The following is a 17809-nucleotide window of genomic DNA, read 5'->3' as shown; positions in this document are numbered from 1 at the left end:
CTGCAGAATGAATGTTTACACAATCAACACAAATCTTCCACCCATCAGCCCCCTCACATCATTCTCTAATATTACCTGACCCAACATAAATTATTTTTTTAGTTGGCAGTCCTGGTGCCGGGAAGCAGAAGTGTTCATCATACTGCTTGTAAAATGCAAGTCATCGCTGAGCCTGATAGAAAGGATATTTAATATCGTTACAATAAGTGATTACTGATAAAGCTTTGTGTTTCCCAGTATGTTAACATCTTCAACCATTTGTCCTTTTGTTTGGGGTGTCACTGGAGGTGCGTTCAGTTCATTTGAACGTTTTGCTACGTGGCCGAACAATTTGTACTGAACTACACGTGTCTGTAAAACATTGAACAGACTTCGAGGTACATTTGGTACGTGTGGTGAGCGTTCTTGGTGGGTTTCAATTAATCCCGCCTGGTCCCCAGTGTAGGTGTATTTTGTATCCGCTGAAAATTGAATTGATTCGGAAGCGGGTTGGCTCCCAGGCATGAGCCAGGTGCCATGTTCAAAGCCTACGGCGAAGTCTGCTCAAAACAAAAAGTGACGTAATTAAGCACATGTAGTAATGACTAAGATGCTGCGTTTCCCATGCAAAAGGGTTAATGCTGCCTTGACAAAATGATCGAGCGGTGCAGATTAGAGTTCGATTTGAGAATGGTGCGCCTCCCTCCGCTTTCGCCAGGTGCAGCATAATCAAATCTTCCCATTATACCTCAGTGATGCTAGGTGTGGTTTGAAGCAATGAGTGCCGTATTTAAAGGGCAGTAGCCATGCTGACAGCGTTCCCCAATCCACAACCAACCCATCCCCGTTTTTCAACTGGTTGTTCAGTACATATCAATTGAACGTCAAAACGTACTGAACGCAGACCAGGGAAAGCCGTGAAAGCACGACAAGCCAATCATTATGGGGCTAATGCACGCCTCTTTAGCTTAGCTCGGCCAATCAGAGTGTGTGATTCTGAAGGGAGTGCCCCATCCCCCACTAAACCGCCCTGCCAAGCTGTAGTTTAGGAAGTTAATGACGTCTCTGCATTTGCAGGCCGCGGACGCAGGGTTGGGTTTCTATTTTCACAGCCGGGATTCGGGGGGAACAACAACATGGAGCCGGAGATGGAGGACAACACGTTGGAATTAATGGTAAGCGTTGGTGAGATTAGGTCTCCGGGGTTGCTATAGGGCTCGAAAAGGAACCGTAGAGCCTTGAATCGAAGGCTGGCGGGGTACCAATTCTAACCGACGGTCAGGAGAGCTGGAGGAAAGATGAGGGAGGGCCTGAAAGAGCAATGTTTTTCCTTGAGTATCCTGGTCCAGCGATTGACTAGGTCGTCGACACCTAACTATATTTCAAAGTGACAGGACAGTCCATTCCCTTTCCAGTGGATAATTTGAACCAGTAACATGTAAAAAATAACAACAAAATAACAAGTCGAAAGGTTACTGAAAGTCGTCCGCTGCAGAAAGCCAAGATTTTCGGGGTAGCGTTTCACTGCAGTGACGCTGCGCCACACGGCCCAGTGTGTCATAGTTAGTTAGCTAACTAGTTAGCCTGTTAGCAATGGACACAACATACAGCTAGCTATAAACATGTACATTAAGATCATCATATAAACAGAATGAAGCGCGTTGCCCCCACCCCTCTTCAATGTCGATATGCTATTGTAGCTAGTGTGCGTGTTTATAAAGCTGCGTAGAAGGAAGTGGGCATCAACATTTAACTAGTTAGAAAGAGGTATTTAAATGGTTAACTCCATTACTAACGTAGCTAGTAGTTGGGCACCCTGACATTATGGTGTTGTGATTCATTAATCATTTCAATTTACTTGACACTCAGTAGCTTCATTTTGACAGCTACATAAATGCCAGCTGTCTAAGTTAGCTAGCTATTGATGTTTGGTTTTTCAGCTTGTCATCGTTCAATTTACCAAGGTAGCTAACGTTAGTTCGCAGTATTCATTGGTAGCTGATTAGCTAGTTAGCTGAACTAGACACATGATCCGCCCAAAATACACATTTTATTTCGGGGGGTTATAGCTGTTGGCCCAGAGTTCTAGTTTGTTAGTGGTTGGTCTTACATCATTTCTTACATCATTTTTGCTAGAGGACGTCAGCTAATTACCAGTCTTGACAGGCAAATGTGAGAGCTAGCTAGAAGCTGTAAACAGAGTTTATAGTAGAGTAAGGGGGATACCTAGTCAGTTGTACAACTGAAATGTCTTGCCTTCAACTGAAATGTCTTGCGTAAGCCTGATATTTACAGTAATAGGGTCTGATCAAAAGTAACTGATTTGGTTCCAGCCAGCAGAGAAAGTGAAATTCCACAGAGCATTCCACTTGCTGTCTCCTCACAGCAAGAATGGCACTACTTTCATGCTGAATCAGATATTAGTAATACTCTCTGAAGTGATTCACCTGTAACTAACTAATGAATCTGTCAGGACTTGAGTTTTCCATTTTCCTATTTAGGTAAATGTCACACCCCTCTCTAAAACACAACTACTTTAAAATTAGCCCTGCAAGTAAACTACATTGAACTTGAGTTAGGACATGTTCCTGATCGATTTACCCTCCGGCCTACCCAGGTGTAGCCTTTCCCCAACCTAGGCCATATTATATGGCCTACTTTCACTGAATTGTTTTGCAATGTACACTCATGTTGGGTTTGTTCTAGATTGTTTTCTGTGTGTGTCTGCATTTTGTCCCTATGTAAATCACTAACCACTTCCATAGTGTGAGGATGGCAGAGCAGAGGGCAGGGCATTAACAACAATCAGAGGGCAGCAAATTGACCAACATGCCTGTTGCCCCTCCCACTCCTCTTCCTATCCCCACCCACTTCATGTCTAATAATGCTTTTGTATGTCTAACTATGCCTTGTGTTTGAAAGTGTGTGTGTTTTTGCGCTCACTGTGCAAATGTGCTTGTAGTTCTAATACTGGTTTTTCCCCTCACTACCCCCAACTCCTCCTCCCTTCTCTTCTCCTCATCCTCAAACACTTGTTTGGTTACACATATCTCTCCTCAACACCAATCTATTCTTTCCTCTCCTATTCTGTTTGGTCATCATTGTCTTCACTCCATTTCTCCCACTTCTTTTTTTATTTTAATCTACGTATTCTTTCCCTCTGTCTCCGACCCTCTTCCTTCTGCTGCGCTCTTATCTATCATCTAAACCTCATCTCCTTTCCTCCCCTTCATCTCCCTTGTTCCCTCATATCTTTTCCTCTCTCTCCTCATCACCCTTTCTCCCCCCCCTGTCTCATTCCTGTTTTCTCTCCTTTCATTCCTCTCTCCTCTCTCTCTCACAGAGCTCTGTGCCTCGCTCTCTCTGGCTGGGCTGCTCCTCGGTGGCAGAGAGTTTGTGTGCACTCAGGTGCCTGCAGAGCATCCCCTCTACCCGGGCTCACAACCAGGTTCTGCTACTCTCTCCTCTTAATTCTGACCGACCTACCTGCTGCCCCACTCTCTCCTCCCTCCTCTTCACCCCCTAACACCACACCACCACGTACTGTCCTGCATCCTCCCATTGGCCCTTTTGCCTTCCCGCCTCTCCCTCCCCCAAAATCGACTCTTCTCTCAGGCACCTCTCTGGCATCTTCTGCTCCAAGGTAGATCCAGGCCAGCTTCCAAAAGATTGTTGACGTTACTCCATAAACTGAACATTGATGATAAACCACTGTGAGCGTAATAGGCTAATACATGAATCACAGGAACAGGCTTCTATCAAGCCTGGCCAAACCTAGCAAGTACTGATGGAAGTGAGAGTTAAGCTTCCGGTAGCTAGGCTACGTCTCTCCCTCCCTCGCAACTGTAAAGAGGAAGTGTTTTTATGTTTTTATTTTTTATAAAACAAACAAATAAGCCAGATTCTGTGGTTATTGCACAACTTCATCTAGTAAAAATTGTTCAGTTAATCTGAATCAGAATTGCGGAGTTGGCTGTGGGGACAATAAGGATAGGCTAACAGAGCATGCTACCTGGGGAGCAGTGTGAGGTTGCCTGGAGGTGTGTAGAACTGAGGGTGCCCACCCTGCCTGTTAGGCGTAGTGAGGCTCTGTGGTATGCTTGCCTGGGTGTCACTTGCTGCCTGCCCCTATGGCCTAGGCTGCTCTCTCTACACCACCCGTCTGTCTGCTTTGTACTGAACTGCTAGTGTCTGCATCAGCCCTGACCTTGTCTGTGTACCCGTCTGTCTGTCCTGTTACTATTGGTTTAAAACAGTGGTCACCAACTGGTTGATCAACTGGTCGATGTCCAAGGCGTTCCTAGTTGATCACCAAACATTATTTTTTTGTTGAGTTAGCAGTCCTAGTGCCGGGAATGCCAAGTGTTCCCATTTTTAGCCATTTAATGTATCTGAAGGTAGAACTCTCCTACCCAGCAGGCCCAGAGCATAAATCAAGTGCCCTTACAGGCCTACCACTGGCCAATCAGATAGCTCAGATCACCACGTCTGAACAGTTTCCTGGAGCCATAGACTGTAAAAAGAAGCCTGGAACACACAGCAAAGTTGATACTGTGAGATTTCCAAACTTTTTAAAACGATGGCTAGAGAGATGAATACAGAAAAGAGCTGCTGTTTTTGAGCAAGGTCATGTTTAAGTTATTTCAGCACTGTCAAGACTGTTTGTGCATTTCATAGCTTATAAAAGGTGTTGTTCTCCCCACTTCCACTCACCCTACAACCAGCACTGCAGCTGTAAATGAGTAAAGTGTTTGTATTGTTAATATTAGCGCCTTGGCTTTTTTAAATATCAAGGAATATTTAAATTTTTCTGATCGTAGGAGTAACATGAACTGGTGCACGAGACAGAAATAATGCAGTGCAACTTGAGTTTCGCCATCAGCTGGAAGACTGTATCCCCTTTTCTCAGCGGAGGGTGGCGGGACAGTGACTCGGGTGAGAGGCAGCCTAACCACTGCTCCCTCCCTCCCCTCAGACTGATCATCAGATGCAGGTCATCAGTCCAGTAACAAAAAGAAAGTGAATTGTTATGCTCCCTTAGCTGTGCCTCAAGTAACACAACAAATGATCTATTAACTTTTTACATTTCAAAATGTTCTGAGAAGAACAACATTGGCAGGGCCATTCAAGCAGTGATAATGTATTGGGCCTGTGGCTTAATGCACAAACCTCATTGCTACAGAACTGTTTTTAATTGGTTAATATTGCATAGGCAATATATTCTTAATGTAATATAAAAATCTTACGCCGTGACTCAAAGGTTGGTGACCACGAGTCTAAAGCGATACAGTGCAATATGAGGTAGCACGTCTATCCTCTGAAAGAAATACCTTGTATGGTTGTCTTCTGCCTGGACAGGGCTCTCAATAGTCTGACTGGTTCAGATGAAGTGTCAGTCATGTTGTCGTCTCTCCATACAGAACACGGCAGTCATGTTGTCGTCTCTCCATACAGAACACGGCAGTCATGTTGTCGTTTCTCCATACAGAACACGGCAGTCATGTTGTCGTCTCTCCATACAGAACACGGCAGTCATGTTGTCGTCTCTCCATACAGAACACGGCAGTCATGTTGTCGTCTCTCCATACAGAACACGCCAGTCATGTTGTTGTTTCTCCATACAGAACACGCCAGTCATGTTGTCGTTTCTCCATACAGAACACGGCAGTCATGTTGTTGTCGTTTCTCCATACAGAACACGCCAGTCATGTTGTTGTCGTCTCTCCATACAGAACACGCCAGTCATGTTGTCGTCTCTCCATACAGAACACGCCAGTCATGTTGTTGTCGTCTCTCCATACAGAACACGCCAGTCATGTTGTTGTCGTCTCTCCATACAGAACACGGCAGTCATGTTGTCGTTTCTCCATACAGAACACGGCAGTCGTTGTTGTTTCTCCATACAGAACACGCCAGTCATGTTGTCGTTTCTCCATACAGAACACGCCAGTCATGTTGTTTCTCCATACAGAACATGGCAGTCATGTTGTTGTTTCTCCATACAGAACACGCCAGTCATGTTGTCGTCTCTCCATACAGAACACGCCAGTCATGTTGTCGTCTCTCCATACAGAACACGCCAGTCATGTTGTCGTCTCTCCATACAGAACACGCCAGTCATGTTGTCGTCTCTCCATACAGAACACGGCAGTCATGTTGTCGTCTCTCCATACAGAACACGGCAGTCATGTTGTCGTCTCTCCATACAGAACACGGCAGTCATGTTGTCGTTTCTCCATACAGAACACGGCAGTCATGTTGTCGTCTCTCCATACAGAACACGGCAGTCATGCTGTCGTTTCTCCATACAGAACACGGCAGTCATGTTGTCGTTTCTCCATACAGAACACGGCAGTCATGTTGTCGTCTCTCCATACAGAACACGCCAGTCATGTTGTCGTCTCTCCATACAGAACACGCCAGTCATGTTGTTGTCTCTCCATACAGAACACGCCAGTCATGTTGTCGTTTCTCCATACAGAACACGCCAGTCATGTTGTCGTCTCTCCATACAGAACACGCCAGTCATGTTGTTGTCGTTTCTCCATACAGAACACGGCAGTCATGTTGTCGTTTCTCCATACAGAACACGGCAGTCATGTTGTCGTCTCTCCATACAGAACACGGCAGTCATGCTGTCGTTTCTCCATACAGAACACGGCAGTCATGTTGTCGTTTCTCCATACAGAACACGGCAGTCATGTTGTCGTTTCTCCATACAGAACACGGCAGTCATGTTGTCGTCTCTCCATACAGAACACGCCAGTCATGTTGTCGTTTCTCCATACAGAACACGCCAGTCATGTTGTCGTTTCTCCATACAGAACACGCCAGTCATGTTGTCGTTTCTCCATACAGAACACGCCAGTCATGTTGTCGTCTCTCCATACAGAACACGCCAGTCATGTTGTCGTTTCACCATACAGAACACGGCAGTCATGATGTTGTCGTTTCTCCATACAGAACACGGCAGTCATGATGTTGTCGTTTCTCCATACAGAACACGGCAGTCATGATGTTGTCGTTTCTCCATACAGAACACGCCAGTCATGTTGTCGTTTCTCCATACAGAACACGCCAGTCATGTTGTTGTCGTTTCTCCATACAGAACACGCCAGTCATGTTGTTGTCGTTTCTCCATACAGAACACGCCAGTCATGTTGTTGTCGTCTCTCCATACAGAACACGCCAGTCATGTTGTTGTCGTCTCTCCATACAGAACACGCCAGTCATGTTGTTGTTGTTGTTGTTTCTCCATACAGAACACGCCAGTCATGTTGTTGTTGTTTCTCCATACAGAACACGGCAGTCATGTTGTCGTCTCTCCATACAGAACACGCCAGTCATGTTGTCGTCTCTCCATACAGAACACGCCAGTCATGTTGTTTCTCCATACAGAACACGCCAGTCATGTTGTCGTCTCTCCATACAGAACACGCCAGTCATGTTGTTTCTCCATACAGAACATGGCAGTCATGTCGTTTCTCCATACAGAACACGGCAGTCATGTTGTTGTTGTCTCTCCATACAGAACACGGCAGTCATGGAGTCCCAGAACCACGTAGACGACCTCTCCCCAAAGAAAACCACAATTCTCACCAAGGTGTGTAGGTGGATTATGTGTATGTCATCTATGTAATGTGTTTTAGAGATTAAATCATCAAATGTATCAATCGTCCTTGAAAAACACTTAAGTTATGACAATGTGAAATTATATTTTAGTGGGAAGGGAACTCAATGTGCATTTGTGTGTGTTAGGGACGTGCATCTTTCCTATTCAAGACGATTGGATCCATATTTAGAGACGTGGTCTACTATACAGGAACGATACGTTTTAGTTTGAAATAATTTGGTTTAACTGTAGAACGATACTATTTGATGCATTAGTATTTGTTGCGTAAACATTTTCAGTTTTTAAATTAAAATCTACACTGCAGATGGAGCTCATGAGCTGGGCTTTTCGGAGCTGAATCTGTCAGAGCTGACTTCTGTGTGTCAATGTTTTATGTCTATGGTGTATGTACACTATCTATACAAAAGTATTTGGGACACCCCTTTTCAAATTTGTGGATTCAGCTGTTTCAGCCACACCTGTTGTTGACAGGTGTATAAAATCGAGCTTCCTGCCATGCAATCTCCATAGACAAACACTGGCAGTAGAATGGCCTTTCTGAAGAACTGTGACATTAAACGTGGCACCTTCATAGGGTGCCACCTTTCCAACAAGTCAGTTTGTCATGTTTCTGCCCTGCTGAACTGCCCCAGTCAACTGTAAGTGCTGTTATTGTGAAATGGAAACGTCTCGGAGCAACAACGGCTCAGCCGAGAAGTAGTAGGCCACACAAGCTCACAACGGGACCGTTGAGTGCTGAAGCGAGTAAAAATCGTCTGTCCTCGTTTGCAACACTCACTACCGAGTTCCAAACTGCCTCTGAAAGCAACATCAGCACAAGAACTGTTCGGGGGGAGCTTAATGAAATGTGTTTCCTTGGCTAAGCAGCTGCACACAGGCCCAAGATCACCATGCGCAATGCCAAGTGTCGGCTGGAGTGGTGTAAAGCTTGCTGCCATTGGACTCTGGAGCAGTGGAAACACTTTCTTTGAAGTGATGAATCATGCTAAACCATCTGGCAGTCCGACAGACTAATCTAGGTTTGGCAGATGTCAGGAGAACGTGCTAACTAAAGTTTGGTGGATGAGGAATAATGGTCTGAGGCTGTTTTTCATGGTTCTGGCCCCTTAGTTCCAGTGAAGGACTATGTTAATGCTACAGAATACAAAGACATTCTAGAGGATTCTGTGCTTCCAACTTTGTGGCAACAGTTTGGGAAGGTCCTTTCCTGTTTCAGCATGACAATGCCCCCGTGGACAAAGCGAGGACCATACAGAAATAGTTTATCAAGATTGTTGTGGAAGAACCACAACCACTGTCAGATTAGAGCCATACGGGACACTAGGCATCTACCGACCCACTACCACTGTCAGATTAGAGCCATACGGGACACTAGGCATCTACCGACCCACTACCACTGTCAGATTAGAGCCATACGGGACACTAGGCATCTACCGACCCACTACCACTGTCAGATTAGAGCCATACGGGACACTAGGCATCTACCGACCCACTACCACTGTCAGATTAGAGCCATACGGGACACTAGGCATCTACCGACCCACTGTCATGTGCAGATGTAAGATCTGGAGCAGGTCGTCTACCTCGCGTTGGTCAGCGTGAGAAGCTGTGCTCAGGTTGACTAGGCTACTGATATTGACTGGGGTTGTTTAGCATGCAAAAAGACAGCTAACTGACTGTCAGTTACATGCAGTGCTACACTGAAGGAGAGGACGCATCAGTTGTCACTAAAGATTAGGTATTTTCAGAAAGTATAAAGAATGTAAAACGAGGAACAACAAAAGATGTGAACCAGCAATTCCTAAAGTTTGAATCGATTTTCTGACCGACTGATGCTACATTTGGGTTGGTTTGTGGTCCGCTTACCAATGCACTTGTTTTAAACATTTGAATCGGGGAGCGATGCGTATCAGGGAGTCATTACATCCCGTGTGTGTGTCAGTAACCCCTCTGTCCTCTCCCTGTCAGCTTAGTAATGGTCCTGTAATGACAGGCTCTCGTAAGCGTCCGTCAGAGGGGAACTGTGACAAGGAGAAGGAGCAGTGCATCGCCCTGTTTGACCAGTGGTCTGAGACTGACCAGGTGGAGTTTGTAGAACACCTCATCTCCCATATGTGCCACTACCAACACGGCCACATCAACTCCTACCTCAAACCCATGCTTCAACGTGACTTCATCACAGCACTGCCAGGTAACACACACACACACACGTTAAGATTCTCCAACAAACTCATTTGAATGCTTACAACACACACCACTGACTTCTGAACTCTTACACACTCATCCACACACATTCAGATCTTCTCCCACACTGAGTCACACTTGCACCTTCTTTCTCCCTCTCTGTATTTCTCTCTAGCCCAGGGTCTGGACCACATAGCAGAGAACATCCTGTCGTTCCTGGACGCACAGTCTCTGTGCTCCGCGGAGCTGGTGTGTAAGGAGTGGCAGAGGGTGATCTCAGAGGGCATGCTCTGGAAGAAACTCATCGAACGCATGGTCCGCACAGACCCCCTCTGGAAAGGCCTGTCAGAGAGGCACCAGTGGTGAGTGGGCACACACTCACACAATTTCACTTCTTTTGAATTCTGAAATTTGAGTTCTCATTGGCTTAATGTTCTGTCCGTCATCTAAGGGAGAAGTATCTGTTCAAGAACCGAACGACAGAAGTCCCGCCCAACTCCTACTACCACTCCCTCTACCCCAAGATCATCCAGGACATAGAGGTAATACTGGAGCTCCGTCCACAAACAAACCCTAGCCCTTTGGTTTCAAAGGGCTCTGGTGTAAAGTAGTGTACTCTAGAGGGAATGCCATTTGGAAGTGTGTTGTGTACCTATAGACCTTGAAAAGGCTGATTACCTTGATGGAAAAGATATCTTTTCTCTCTCACCTTGTTGTTCTCCCCATCAGTCTCCATCTCTTGTTTTTCCCTCACTCACATATCCACTCCTTTCTCTCTCTTCTCTACCTGCCCTGTTGTCTTGTGTATCCCTTCTCTCTTCTTCCCACTCCCTGTGAACCCCCCTGGTCTTCTCTTTCTGTGTAGACTATTGAGGCTAACTGGCGGTGTGGCAGACACAACCTACAGAGGATCCAGTGTCGGTCAGAGAACAGTAAAGGAGTCTATTGCCTCCAGTACGACGACGATAAGATCATCAGTGGCCTTAGAGACAACTCCATAAAGGTGTGTGTGTGAGACTGTGCTTATCTTTTTGACAGGACAAGATGGATGAATCATCATGGTATTTATTACCTTTGAAATGAAACAGCAGCTTGTCTTTCTCCGAAAACAGACATGAATTAAAATATGAAAGGAGTACTCATCCACTCATCTTTCCTGGGGGGAGAAAGGGAGGGGCGTGAGGATTTGTCTTTATTCTTTTAGGGGGGGGACTGTGTCTGACTGAGGTACCCAGGAAAGGGCTTGCCTGCCCAGCTCTAGAGCTGTAGTACAAAGAGATGCCTCCACGCTGCAGGGAAATTGAGCATGGTCAATACTCTGAGATCAGCTCATTCTTACCCTGACCCAAATCTCCTGCTCTCTGTTTCTCTGTCTCTGTGTGTGTAGATCTGGGACAAGCAGTCTCTGGAGTGTCTGAAGATCCTGACAGGTCATACAGGCTCTGTGCTCTGTCTGCAGTATGATGAGAGAGTCATTGTCACTGGCTCCTCCGACTCCACTGTCAGGTATGACCCAGCTGTCATCATACACGCACGCTTAGGCTTCGTCCGAATGGCACCTATTCACTCTGTAGTGCACTAGTTTTGACCAGGACCTATAGGTTTCACTACTGTATATGGAGAATTTTGGGACACCTTTATGATACCTCCACACCTATCTAACTGCGATATGACTTCTTCACCGTCCGATCCATGGAAACACACACAATCCCTACATTAGCATCCTAGAAACGTGACTTAAAAAGTCCCGATAGTCAACCGTGTCGGTGTGCATCCGTCTCCACATCGCTCTGCTTTACCCCATTCCTTTAGCCATCTGTGATCTGTCTTCAATCACTGTCCCAAATGGCAGCTTATTCCCTATGAAATGCATTGCTTTTGACCAGGGCCCATAGGGATCTGGTCTAAAGTAATGCACTATGTAGGGAATAGCGTACCATTTGGGACGCGATCACACACTGCGTCACAGTTAGTTTCAACTGTCACACTAGCCAGCTCTCTGAGGAGCCAAACATGGAGAGACTTCTGGTTGCACTCTGCCTTGAGATTTCGCTATATGTCTGAGACCTTCCTCCTCACGTATTCTAACTAGTGTGTTACACTGCTGTCCACCATCTGAATGCCACCAGTCTCTACCACACTTCATACAGTGTGCAATTGTCTGTAAACACACACTGATTGTAGGCATTGCCTGAAGAGTGCTTTTTCAATTAAATCGTCAACAGTTGCCACCCTCCAGGGTAGGTCTATCTTTGACAGTGTAAAAATTGTGACTGACTGTTGAGTGATCGTCAAGATGGTTAGCTAACATTTTCCCAATGCTCAACTTGAGGCAAGACTGTGTGCCAACACATGGCAGTGCCTGCTGCATACGGACACTCAACCTTCACACTCATTACTTCACTCTCCCTTAGAGGTATCCAAGGAAAATGTGACTTCACTTCCTTAGCAGCGGCTTGACGGGCACTTGATTCCAGTGTGTGTTCTGAGTGCGTGTTTGATCCCCTCCCTGGCGAGCAGTGGAACTCAATAAAAACCGTTCTTAATGGCTGGTCCGTGTGTGTGACTGGGACTCTGCGTTGTTTTCACCAATAAGTCTCCCCCCTCCCTATCATATCCCTCTTGCCCTTGACACTCTCTCTCCTCCCCCCTCCCTCCCTATCATATCCCTCTTGCCCTTGACACTCTTCCCCCCCCACCCTCCCTATCATATCCCTCTTGCCCTTGACACTCTCTCCTCCCCCCTCCCTATCATATCCCTCTTGCCCTTGACACTCTCTCTCCTCCCCCGTCCGTTCAGGGTGTGGGACGTGACGTCAGGTGAAGTACTGAACACTCTGATCCATCACAACGAGGCGGTGCTCCACCTGCGCTTCTGCAACGGTCTGATGGTGACGTGTTCCAAGGACCGCTCCATCGCCGTGTGGGACATGGCCTCGCCCACCGACATCAGCCTCCGGCGCGTCCTCGTGGGGCACCGAGCCGCCGTCAACGTGGTCGACTTCGACGACAAATACATTGTGTCGGCGTCTGGAGACCGCACCATTAAGGTGTGGGAGAACGGTGTGATTAGATCAATCTTGGTATATAGAATATGGGGCTTCTGTGTATGTTTGTGAAATACTCAATGTGCAATGTCTATACAGTAGTGGATATTGGTTTTTCATGTTCATATTGATGTGGGGCATCATATCAGAGTGTCTCTGCTGCCCCCTGCAGGTGTGGAGCACCAGTACGTGTGAGTTTGTGCGCACTCTAAACGGACACAAGCGAGGCATCGCCTGCCTGCAGTACAGAGACAGACTAGTGGTCAGCGGCTCCTCAGACAACACCATACGGTAGGGGAGTGTGTTTTCTAGTTTCACTAGGTTTACGGGGTGCTGTGGGACTGGTGTCTGAGTAAAATGTCTGTCGGTCATGAGACATGGTTCGCACAAGGTGCTTGGAAGTGCTTAAATCAAGATACTGGAGTACCTTGAAAATCAGACATTTTCTCAAGTTGTTTCTTAAAGAACAGATAATGATTAAATATGTCAGAGTAATGTATTGGTCTTGCAAATTAATTTCCAGGCAGACAATGTAGTTTTATTTCCTCACGTGTTTCGCATTCTGGTTTCCAGGCGAGCTCGCTCATTCCACCCACACTGCCACTGAGCCAGGCAGGTACAGAACTGATTGATTAGGTGCTGCCAAACGTCACATCGATAGCTAAAATGCTGGGCAAATGTAGATTCAATGCTACCTTTTGTGCGCATGGAAAAGGTCTAGGATCTTTTATTTCAGCTCATGAAACATCGACCAACACTTTTTAAATGTTGTGTTTTTATATATTTGTTCAGTGTAGTTTACCCACCTTTTTACCACGTCACTGGACCCAACCAACCCACACCGTGTAAGAAATGCGTCGGACTTTGGCATTACGAGCATGGGTGAATCGGCCCTGGAGAGCCACATGAAGGGGGGGGCCCTGGAGAGCCACATGAAGGGGGGGGCCCTGGAGAGCCACATGAAGGGGGGGGCCCTGGAGAGCCACATGAAGGGGGGGGCCCTGGAGAGCCACTTGAAGGGGGGGGCCCTGGAGAGCCACATGAAGGGGGGGGGCCCTGGAGAGCCACATGAAGGGGGGGGGCCCTGGAGAGCCACATGAAGGGGGGGGGCCCTGGAGAGCCACATGAAGGGGGGGGGCCCTGGAGAGCCACATGAAGGGGGGGGGCCCTGGAGAGCCACATGAAGGGGGGGGCCCTGGAGAGCCACATGAAGGGGGGGGCCCTGGAGAGCCACATGAAGGGGGGGGGCCCTGGAGAGCCACAACGCTGTATCTTGTGCTGGCGCCAGTTCAACATTGTGACTTTTTCCCCTTCAACCTCCAGAGCTTTTTTGCTGATCGCCTCATTCACGGGATGCCCGTGATATTCTGCTTTACCAAGCAGCAGGCGTGTTCCTGCCGTTCACGTGCAGTTTCCCCCCACACAGCCCACGTGCAGTTTCCCCCCACACAGCCCAGCTAACCCTAAAACTGCCAGTCAGAAGCAAGGTGCTTTTTCGTAGCTATTAAATAGTAGCTTCCCAAAGGCCCAATAAACAGTCATTAAGCTGGAATGGTTGACTGATGTGAATAGGAAATGTGTGTTCACCAGAGTCCCAAAACTCTGCTCATCACTACTATTACATCATCAATACTGACTGTATGTCATGTGTGTAGTGAAACAATGTATTATTGACTACAACTTTCAAGTAGTAATGAGTACAAAGTTTGTTTTGTTAAGAATGAGGTTGAAAGACCATTCTGGTGGTGACTAGAAACATTTGCATAATATCAACTATTACAAATGGATGATCCATGAAAATAAATATTAGTGTGAGGAAGAAGTACTTGAATTTGACTGTGAACCCTGATGAACTGTAATGTGTGTGTGCTCCAGGTTATGGGATATTGAGTGTGGAGCGTGTTTGCGGGTGTTGGAGGGTCATGAGGAACTGGTCCGCTGCATTCGCTTCGACAACAAGAGGATCGTCAGTGGTGCCTACGACGGGTGAGACACACACACACACACACACACAGTAAAACAGTTTACTGATTGATCGTTGTCTTCTTCCAACAAAAACACACTGCTGTTCTGACCTTGTCTCCTCTCTCTGCAGTAAGATCAAGGTGTGGGATCTGCAAGCTGCTCTGGATCCACGAGCCCCAGCCAGCACCTTGTGCCTGCGCACACTGGTGGTGAGTTTCTGTGTGTGTGTCTCTGTCAAGGTGTTTGAGGTGATTGTCATGGTAATATATGCGTCTGTTTTCAGGAGCACTCGGGACGTGTGTTCCGGCTGCAGTTTGACGAGTTCCAGATCATCAGCAGTTCCCATGACGACACCATCCTCATCTGGGACTTCTTGAATGTATCGACCAATGGCCAGTCAGAGGGCCGGTCCCCCTCACGGACCTACACCTACATCTCCAGATAGCAGGTAAAAAACACACACACTGGCTGAAACTCTGGCTTGTAGTTGCTGACCTGTCTCTGTCCTGCAGGTGGTGCCATCACACTGCAGCGAGTCCTGGAGGAGCTGATATCTGATTGGCTGATGGAGTGTGTGTTGCAGAGGCGCTCAACTCATCTTCTTCCTCATCCTTTTGTCAGTACCCGTTTTCTGACAAGGACTCTCCCACCACACCCCTGAAACACATACACACTGCAACGTATGCACACACACACCTGCACGTTCATGTTCTATCACTGGCTTATGTTCCCCAATCTACAGTAACCCACCAACAGTGGACTAGACATATCTAACTCCTTACATTAGTAAATCCCTTCAGAAGTCCTATCTTAAGCTCTAGTTCTTCAGTTCCCAACCCTGCCTAGACATACACGGATGGATAGAGAATGACCTTGGCGCTGCAGAGTGGGAGAGAGAGAGACTCTTGAACTCAGCTCTGAGAAGGTGGATGAGAGATGGAGTGAGTAAAGCAGGGAGGGAGGAATAAAGACTCCTCTCACTCCATCTCCTGGTTCTTTCGCTTCTTCTGTCTGGAGTGAACACTTGTTCGGGACACACACTCAAGTGTTTGTGCGCGTGTGTATGGTGTGTGTGTGGAGACTTGGGAAATGCGGTGAAGAGACTGGGCTTGTTGCCGTGGTTGCTGAGGATACAGCGTCCTGGCAACACCTTTTTTGTTTTTTCTTTTTGACTCTTACATTCTTACTGTTTTTTTATTTTTTATTTTGTAATTTTATTTGACAACATTTTGTTCTTATTAAAATCATACTAAGCATTGTAGTTCTCTATCTCTGTCATTCACTGTTCTATTGTCACTTTTCCTTTCCATCTCTCTGATCCTCTGTGCTTGTTATGAGAGAATCTGGAACTCTGGGCTCAGTTTAGCTGTAAACTGAGTTGTCTTGTCAAATGTGTATATTAAAATGAATTTTTTTTAAAGAAATGACATTGTGAATAAAGTACTTGGCAGTGGTGGTGCGTTGAGCCAACTAGAGTGTGTGTTACATCAGTGAGTGTACCCAGATGTTAGTCTGTGTCCTTAATGACCATTTCAACTTCATTGCAGATATGGTGAATGTCTGCTCTTCTGAACTTTGCCAGGAGGTGGTGCTCTAACCCCAGTTTATCACTGAGTGCGTCATGGTGAAACACTAGTCATAACCATGTAGTTACTCCTCTTATCGATTACAACTGGTTCTAATACACTACCCACTCTTATGGACAGGAAACGTGTCATTTTCCGTATTGACAAATGTGGTTTCCCATAGCGACAGTACTGGAGATGGAGTAGAGTTTTGATAGACATGGAACCTGCAGTGGTTGCTGGGATAATGATCTTGTTCCAGGTTGTACTGTAGTTTCAAATGCCAGAGTTCAAACTACAACCTGCAGAGCTTGGCTGTGTCCCAAATGACACCCTGGTCTAAAGTAGTGCATTTAATTTAGGGATCCATTCGGGACACATGCCTTCTCCTATTTATGATTGGGGTAGCTGAGACTCTTTGGGTAGAGGTAGGGAGCATATGTACTGTAGAAACTGGCTCTATACCGGTAGCTGTTATCCTTCACCATCGAATGGGTAGATTCAACTTGTTTATTGGAAGTCTTGTGGAGAGTGTGAGCGAAAAGCAGAGTGTTCCTGTTGTGGGATATGATACGGTGTTTAGTATAGCACTGAGGTAGAATTACTGGTGTCGTCTGGATTTGTGTGAGACTGTTTAGAGTATGGGTGTGTGTGCTTCCTCTGGGTCTGGGATTTTGGCCCATCAGTTCTGCAGCTCTCAGGTCACTGCTCTGTTCTCACGCACATATTTGGCATTCTTTCCCCGACATGATTACCATACACCTTCCAGTCCGGAATGGCTCTGTGGAATATTTCCATAATTCCAAGTGGAACTGCAGCGACTTTCCAGAACTCCCCCACTATTCAGATTCCTTCCTCTGCTGCTCCTTCCTCGGACTCCTCGGGTACAGCCCTTTCCCCCCTGAGTCAGCTGTTTGTATCTGCCGATGTGATTGGGTCACTTGGCAGGGATGTTTCTTCAATGACCTCCCGCCAGAGAGGGGTGCGGGAGTGTGTAAGAGAAGCGCTGCATCTCAATAGTCCAAAGTTGATTGCTCCCTTTCCTTTATTCCTTTCCTTCATCGGCTCAGATATGAAAGAACAGAACAGGTGTAATTAACTGGCCAGTAGACATCCACCATATTGCTGAGTTCCACCTGTCCTGTTTTTACAGATCAGTGCAGATGAAGGAAACGGAGGACTAGTTATAAAAGCAGGTATGGCCAAAAAGCAACTGGAGACGCTCCACTCTACAAGAACGTAGTAAATCATGGGTCTCTTGGCAGGATGCAAATGAAAAGCTTGACAGACGAGAGTGAGGTGGAGTGCCATTGTGGACACCCTACACTCCCAATGGGGCCAAGAGGATTAAGTCAAGTATAGATTTATTGTGACTGGTGACTCAATCATATCGAAATGCCATGGTAAAATTTTGTGTTGGGATGGTGGTTGAGGGT

At 46.6% G+C, this 17809-nt stretch overlaps 1 protein-coding gene across 4 annotated transcripts; it reads left to right on the top strand.

Annotated features, from left to right (window-relative positions):
* The first annotated feature begins 726 nt into the window (after positions 1-726).
* On the top strand, positions 727-16278 carry LOC109878409 (F-box/WD repeat-containing protein 11). Of its 4 annotated transcripts, XM_020470637.2 has the most exons (14): positions 1014-1154; positions 3323-3427; positions 7511-7582; positions 9581-9803; positions 9972-10158; positions 10248-10338; positions 10662-10799; positions 11184-11302; positions 12597-12846; positions 13016-13134; positions 14719-14829; positions 14939-15017; positions 15092-15256; positions 15321-16278. In XM_020470637.2, exons 1-13 carry the CDS (start codon positions 1116-1118, stop codon positions 15251-15253), a joined length of 1695 nt encoding a protein of 564 aa, XP_020326226.1. In that variant the 5' UTR covers positions 1014-1115; the 3' UTR covers positions 15254-15256; positions 15321-16278. The 4 variants fall into 4 exon arrangements, 3 of the variants coding, with proteins under 3 accessions (XP_031645876.1, XP_020326223.1, XP_020326226.1); XM_020470634.2 differs by lacking the exon at positions 3323-3427 and having other exon boundaries at positions 973-1154; XR_004203008.1 differs by lacking the exon at positions 3323-3427 and having other exon boundaries at positions 1004-1154; positions 14939-15256.
* The last annotated feature ends 1531 nt before the right edge of the window (positions 16279-17809 follow it).

The sequence above is a fragment of the Oncorhynchus kisutch genome, linkage group LG15, assembly GCF_002021735.2.
Source record: "Oncorhynchus kisutch isolate 150728-3 linkage group LG15, Okis_V2, whole genome shotgun sequence".
NCBI lineage: Eukaryota > Metazoa > Chordata > Actinopteri > Salmoniformes > Salmonidae > Oncorhynchus > Oncorhynchus kisutch.
The sequence above is the reverse complement of the archived record's forward strand: the minus strand, read 5'-3'. Positions and strand labels throughout refer to the sequence as shown.